This window comes from Ailuropoda melanoleuca, unplaced genomic scaffold (assembly GCF_002007445.2).
Source record: "Ailuropoda melanoleuca isolate Jingjing unplaced genomic scaffold, ASM200744v2 unplaced-scaffold6789, whole genome shotgun sequence".
NCBI classification, from domain to species: Eukaryota; Metazoa; Chordata; class Mammalia; order Carnivora; family Ursidae; genus Ailuropoda; species Ailuropoda melanoleuca.
This window is the reverse complement of record NW_023242602.1, coordinates 1-7,011: the sequence shown is the minus strand read 5'-3', so window position 1 is coordinate 7,011 and position 7,011 is coordinate 1. Positions and strand designations below refer to the sequence as shown.

At 43.0% G+C, this 7,011-nt stretch overlaps 1 gene segment (V, D, J or C); it reads right to left on the bottom strand.

The window, feature by feature from the left end:
• Positions 1-1,068: 1,068 nt before the first annotated feature.
• Positions 1,069-1,944, bottom strand: LOC105235284. The segment is given in 2 exon segments: positions 1,069-1,409; positions 1,738-1,944. Coding segments are annotated over 2 exon segments (372 nt in total).
• Positions 1,945-7,011: the final 5,067 nt, after the last annotated feature.

The window sequence follows — 7,011 nt, the reverse complement described above, 5'->3', positions numbered from 1 at the left end:
ACAAGAGAATAAAACTATAAATAAGTAACAGAAAGATAACAGGAAAATCTGCAAATACTTAACAACTAAACAACACACTTCTTAATCTAAGGGCCACAAAGAATGTCTCAAAGGAAATCACATGTATATTGAGTGGAAATGAAAATACAACGTATCCAAATTTGTGGGACATAGCCAAAGTAGTGCTGAGAGGGAAATTTATAGCACTAAACGCAAATATTAGAAAAGAATAAAAGTGTAAAATCAATCATCTAAGGGGTTGCCTCAAAAATCCAGAAAAAGAAAGCAACAATCAATCCAAAACAAGTGTAAGGAAGGAAATAATAAAGGCAGAACTCAATGAAATAGAAAAATGGAAAATCAGTAGAGAAAATCAATAAAACAAAGAGCTGGTTCTTTAAAAAGATCAGTGAAACTGACAAACTTCTAGCAAAACAAGGAAACCATGGAGAAGATGTAGCAGGCTAACTAGAAGTGGGGCATCCTATGTGATCGGGTGGTGGTGAATATCTGCCCTTCTCCAGCTGGTCCTGAGTTGGACGGACCTCCAAAACAGTGCGCTGAGTGAGAGGAGGCAGTGTGATTCCGTTTATATGAAATGAACAGAATAGGGAAACCCACAGAGACAGAAAGCAGGCTACCAGGGGCTGGGGGAGGGGAGAGGGGTGAGTAACCGCTTAGTGAGTATGTGGTTTCCTTTCGGGGTGATGACAAGGGTTGGAAACTAGGTAGGGGTGCTGTTTACACAGAACTGTGAATGTACTAGATACCACTTAATGGTTCATTTTAAAAGAGTGAATTGTATGGCGTGTGAATTAATCTCAGTAAAGCTATTATTTAAATTTAAATTGATAAAAAACTAAAGGCCAAATTGAACTTCCGATACATACGTGTATGTATGTGTATGTGTATATGTATGTACACATATATATGTGTGCATGTGTATGTATAGATTCAATATATAGATGAGGTTTTGCATATTTCATTGCTTCTATCTGGGGAGTCAATTTAGAAAACGCCCTGATGGAGAAAAGCTCCCCAGCTTCAAGACAGGACACGTGGTTGGAGCCCCAGCTGCAGAGTTTAGGTATTGGTGACAGAAGCCTGTTGGGCACTGTGCCTCACTGCACAGAGGTAGGTGGCCGAGTCGCTGGGCTGAGAAGCTGCAATGTATAGAACACTCTGTCTTGTCGCTGTATCCAAGGAGACTTTAATTCTTCCACCTGTTTGTTCTCTCTGATTTGACTGAATTAGCAGCAGGAATGTGAGCCCTTGCCCAGGGTCCTGCCTAAACCACTGAAGGGAATAAAGAGCGCCATCCGTGTAACTGCAGTTGACAACCACGCTATCCCGCTCGCGGACATTCAGAGCTTCAGGACTCTGCGTCACCTCCTGTTTACTGCTCACCCCTGTCCAGAAAGAGAACACGACAGACANCACTGAAGGGAATAAAGAGCGCCATCCGTGTAACTGCAGTTGACAACCACGCTGTCCCGCTCGCGGACATTCAGAGCTTCAGTACTCTGCGTCACCTCCTGTTTACTGCTCACCCCTGTCCAGAAAGAGAACACGACAGACAGACTGGTTAGTGGCTATCTCTTCTTTGGAACTTTTGATTTTGCTTTTCAATCTGCACAAAACATCACACTGGTACCACTCCCTTTCTTCCTCTTCCCCGAGGAGAAATGCCCTGGGGTCTGTCTGTTCTTTGCCCATTTCCAAACCCCTTTCACTCACAATCTAGTTGTAACCAAAGGATGAGCCAGCCCAGGGATTTGTCCATTCTTTCTGCCACTTAGAGTCACTGAGAACTCGTTCTTGTGTCTGAAATACTGACAAGGGCTCACAAGATAAAGAATCTGCTTTGCTACCGCATGTGTTCAAACATCTACGGGAAGCAGCGTCAGCCCAGCCCATCAGAGAAAGGTCACACGCTCACACGCAGCACACATGCACGCAGGCGCTCCCGCCGCCCCACACATACTGATTTGCAAAGGGTAGGAGGTAGAGATGGAAACACTGCCATCTGAGGACCCACCCCAGCATTGCCAGAGAAATACTTCTCTCTCCTCCTCCTGAATGACAACAAAGTTTTAAATACCGAGTGTGTAGACTGCAACATACCCATGCATAGAGAAAAATACAGAGTACGAATGCTTATATCAGAAAAGAAACCTAAGTTTTTACTATCCAGCTGCTTTCTCCAGATTCCTAGAACTGCTCCCTTCTCTTGTCACTCAGCCCTAAAGTGCTGGCTTTCCTCAGCTCGCACCTTCTTGAAAAGTCCCTTTATATCATTTCTCACCCATCAGGTAAGAAGTAAGAGAACAGACACACCAGCTGAGTCACTGCCCCTCGCTTGGCGGCTGTCATGCTGGGGAACTCCAGGTCTCTAGTCAGCCGGTGAGACGGTAGCTTCTTGGCTGACACCCCTCCCTGGTTTAGTGATGTCCCTGGAGCCAGGGTAAACACGTGACAGAGGCATCCACTTTCAGCCTAGGGGGTCTCTTGAGAGCATTTATGAATTTTAAACTCCAAGAGGGTGAGTCTGAAGGAGGAAAATAAGAACCTTAAGGACAGCATCCTCCCAGAATCCTTTTCTTATTGCGTTTTCACAACCCAAGAGAAAGAATATACCTTTTCATTAACCTGATGGTCTGGGGGAGCTCAGAGGATTTTTCTTTACGTTCAGGAAACCACCAAGTACGATACATGAGAGGACCGAGAAAGCCCATCTAAATGACAAGAACAAGCAAATGAGACTCAGATGCAGAAAGCGACTGCTCAAAGTGACTGGAGAGGTGAAGGTCAGAGCCAAGTTCTCTGATTCTCTGGTCTCCTAAAATACCTCCAGGGGTCATGCATCTCTAGGAGGGCATTTAGAGACTTCACGTGTTGGTATAAAGAAAACCAGAAACCTGGAATTGCACCCCGTTTTATATTCCACAAACCCTGCTCAAAACCCACCTTCCCCATTCTCTGCGTGTGTGTTTCACAGTCATGCACCGTTGACCTACAGAGGAGGACAGAAAGGAGGGAGAGATGAAAGGCTCTGTAGGAAAGGAGAGAGTGACCTTGAAAACTTGTTCCTGTTATCTTCCCAAATTTAAGAAAACTGAAATAGATTGAGTAAAATAATTTCCTTCCCACCCTCCCCCCAAAATTCTGTGTTTCTCTATCACTACAAAAAATTGACAAAAATAGATTATTTATGCTTGAAAATGGCATAGCCACTTTCTGTCTTCCTCTGTCATCCTGAGTGGAAAGAAAACCTTTCATAATGGATTGGGACAAGGCCAGGAATCACTGAATGTTGGAAGCTGTGCACAGACTGTTCTGCTTATAATGAAGAGAACAAAATATATCATTTGTCACAGTTCTGCAAAACCTCAATATTGAATGCTAGCCAAACACCAACTGATCAGGGTTGCTATTGACAATAGAGCATCCATCCCCCTCTTGTGACTAAACACACGAAGGCCTTCTCTTCCCTCCACCAACCTGCTTTAGTAAAGTTGTTTTATTGACATGGACAAGAATTGCGGAGATGTGTTTATGGTGTTAAAGAAAGGACATCAATTTTGGTCATTCGTGGTTTCAGAATGATCGCCATGTGGGACAGGACAACTTTTGCAATATTAAGAGTTTTTGCTTGTTTTTCATTGTTAAAAAAACCACATGATCTTTCTTTCCTTCAGGCAGTGGGGTAATTGTTGGCTCATCACTTCGAGGGTAGAATATACAGCTGGAAAAAGAAAATACAGCTGATTTTCCTGCCATTTTATTTCAAAAGTTTCAGCCCTATAGGCAAATGAAAGGATCTGACATCACCTACAGATTTAGGGGATCATACGATGATATAATGCAAGTTTACCTACCAAGACAAAATCAACATTTTCTAGGTGGAGCAAAGTGGGGAGGAAAGAGTATCAAAAACAAACAAAGAGGCTTAAAGTATTGATGGTGCTTTGGAGGGACGCTGGACCTTATTCCCTTAAAGACACCATGGAAACAAAACGGCAAAACCTCTGGGCCATTTTCAGTTATTAAACAAATCTCAGTGCCACCCTGTTTATATTTTCCATTGATTGCCATCTCTCCTTGGCTCTCTGAACTTGAGACTTGACCCATGGCTGGTGGATGCTTAAAGCTTCTTGGTCCCTAGTGAGGTCAGCTTGGCTGCTCTGTTCACCTCCTTCTCCTTTTTCCTAGATGGTCTCTGTGGGGTGGGCTTCCCCAAGAGAGAGCACCAGGGGACCCGGAGGGACCTCCTCAAGGCTGGCTTCTCCCCTCCTGGCTGGTCCCTTCCCAGAGGTCCCCACTCCGGGACGTTCTCCTCAGCTTCTGGCTCTCTCTTCTCTCCTGCCTGGAACACTGGCAGGACAGCTCAGGCCCTGCTGGCTTGAGAGGAGCCACTTGCCCAGAGAGCCCTCGCTCTTCCTCACCATGCCTAATGGAGAAACCCAGGCAGCCGTTTGCCACCCCTCCCCACTCCACCATCTTTCTCCAATTTCCTTGTCTTCTGTTTAAGCAGGTGTAAAAATAGATCACAACCTGCTTCAGAAGCAGATATCCAAAGACAGAATACCGTGCAATTTTCCTTTTTACTCAGGTGACTTTATCTTTCAAAGTCATTTGCAGGGAAGATATTGACTTCTCAGGTGGCTTTTGGGGAAAGGGGAACACTTTTTTCTTCTCTTGGCTCCTCCCACTCCACACACCAGCTAAGGGGGTGAAGATTGGAGGTTGGGGGATATAGAGCCTGTTTGCTCACTTTTTCATAAATCCTAGAGGGAGTGTCTGGCTGTGAGCCTTTCTTAATGGAAAATGGTGGATGCTTAAGTCTTCTTGGTCCCTAGTTTTGGGCCCTGGTTGCCAAAATTGTGACAATGGAAAATGTCCTCCAGTACAGCCTAGTCATCTAACTGGAAAAAGAATATTTAATTCTATGGGTGATTCTTTATTTTATTTTTTTAGGTTTTATTTATTTTAGAGAGAGAGAGAGAGTGCAAGTAGGGGGAGGGGCAGAGGGAGAGGGGGGAGGGGCAGAGGAAGAGGGAGGGAGACAATCTCAAGCAGACTCTGTGCTGAATGGAGCCCCATGTGGGGCTTTATTTCACCATGCTGAGATCACGACTTGAGCCTAAACCAAGAGTCTGAGGTTTAACCAACTGTGCCAGCCAGGCATCCCTAGATGATTCTAAATAAAGTTTCTAATTCTTCAAAAAAACAACATGAAAATATGTACACATACAGTCCCATAACTACAGGTTACATAATATATAACTATATCTCATAACTATATATGCTATAATATATATCCCATAATTATATATTATATAAATATATAGCTCTATAAACATGATATGGATTATAAATATACAAATAAATATATCTTATATATTCCAACAATATTAGGAATATTAAGAATGTTCCATTAATATTAGGTAAGTTTGGGGGATAAGATTAAGTAATAGACTTCATAGTAACCAAAATTCACCATAAATATTGGAAAAGGAAAGCCTGGCTATGAGGATGTGGCAGAAGATTAAACATGGTCATAAATGGTTATGAGTCATCTTGTGGTCTCTACTGGAAATTATTAGGCGAACTCTAAAGGCAGAGAGTAGAGAACTATGGTCTATATTCTGCAGCAAGCAGATCTGTACCAGTGTTGTAACCAGCTTTCTTCAATATGAAGTTAAGATGTTGGGGTGCCTGGGTAGCGCAGTCGTTAGGCATCTGCCTTCGGCTCAGGGCATGATCCCAGCGTTCCGGGATTGAGCCCCACATCAGGCTCCTCCGCTATGAGCCTGCTTCTTCCTCTCCCACTCCCCCTGCTTGTGTTCCCTCTCTCACTGGCTGTCTCTCTCTGTCAAATATATAAATAAATAATCTTTAAAAAAAATGTTGCAAAGAATCCAGAGAGAGTAAAAAGATTAATTAAAATAAGCTAAATACAATATACCTAAATTTTGGAAGAGAGGAGAAAATATTAAGGGATAATTGACTTATGGCCTTTAACATATAGGAAGATTTTAATTTTAGAATTTAATTTTTATTTTAATTTTTAATTAAAAATGAAGAATGTGGCTGGGTGGCTCAGTTGGTTAAGCGTCTGACTCTTGATTTCAGCTCAGGTCATGACCTCAAGGTTGTGAGATCGAGCCAGGAGTTAGGCTCTGTGCTCGGTGCAGAGTCTGCTAGACATTCTCTCTCATCCTCTCCCTCTGCCCCCCCAATACATAATTAAATCTTAAAACAAAGAACAAATAAACTTTTATCCATGTTGGAGAGTGGAATAAGTTGTTCTGGCCTTTTTTCTGGTTAAGTCTATAACCCAAAACCTTGTCTATCTTTTACTCCTCTCTGCTGCTTTTCAAACCATGGATAAATTTCTTTTTGTTGTTGAAAAAAAAATTACTACCTTATTATCATTAAAAAGGAAATTTTCTACTAACTAAAACAGGATATGGCTTAACCAGAAATAAGCTGTGCATTGCATTCAGGCATGCCACGGTGGGGTTCGAGGGTCCCTCAGCACCCCCCTCTGTGTTAACCCCCAACACTGGCAGGTCTGAGTCACCCATCCTCCCGAAAGGCAGCAGCCTCCCGATGGCCCTGGTTTTCAAAGTAAGATGTCCAGTCACTTGAGCCCAAATCATCAGTAACGCACTAAAAAAGTGGCCCCCGACCTCATGCCAGACCTATTGACTCAGGACCTATTGATCAGAATCGGCTCTGCACTTTTGAAATAACGTCTTCATGTGATTCTTAAACGTCCAGAAGATTTGAGAAGTATTGTCCAGCTGGTTCGCTCACGAGTTCTTATTTTCCGATCTTCTGTCACGGTGCCCACAACATTTTACTTTATCTCATCTTTCAACCCACTTAAGCCTCAGTTTCCTTATCTGAGGATGTGTTAACATTACTTCACTGGTTTTGGATTCTGAAATGAATAAGTGGAGTGCTGGGCAATGCACTTGGTATATGCTAAGGGTTCAATAAATG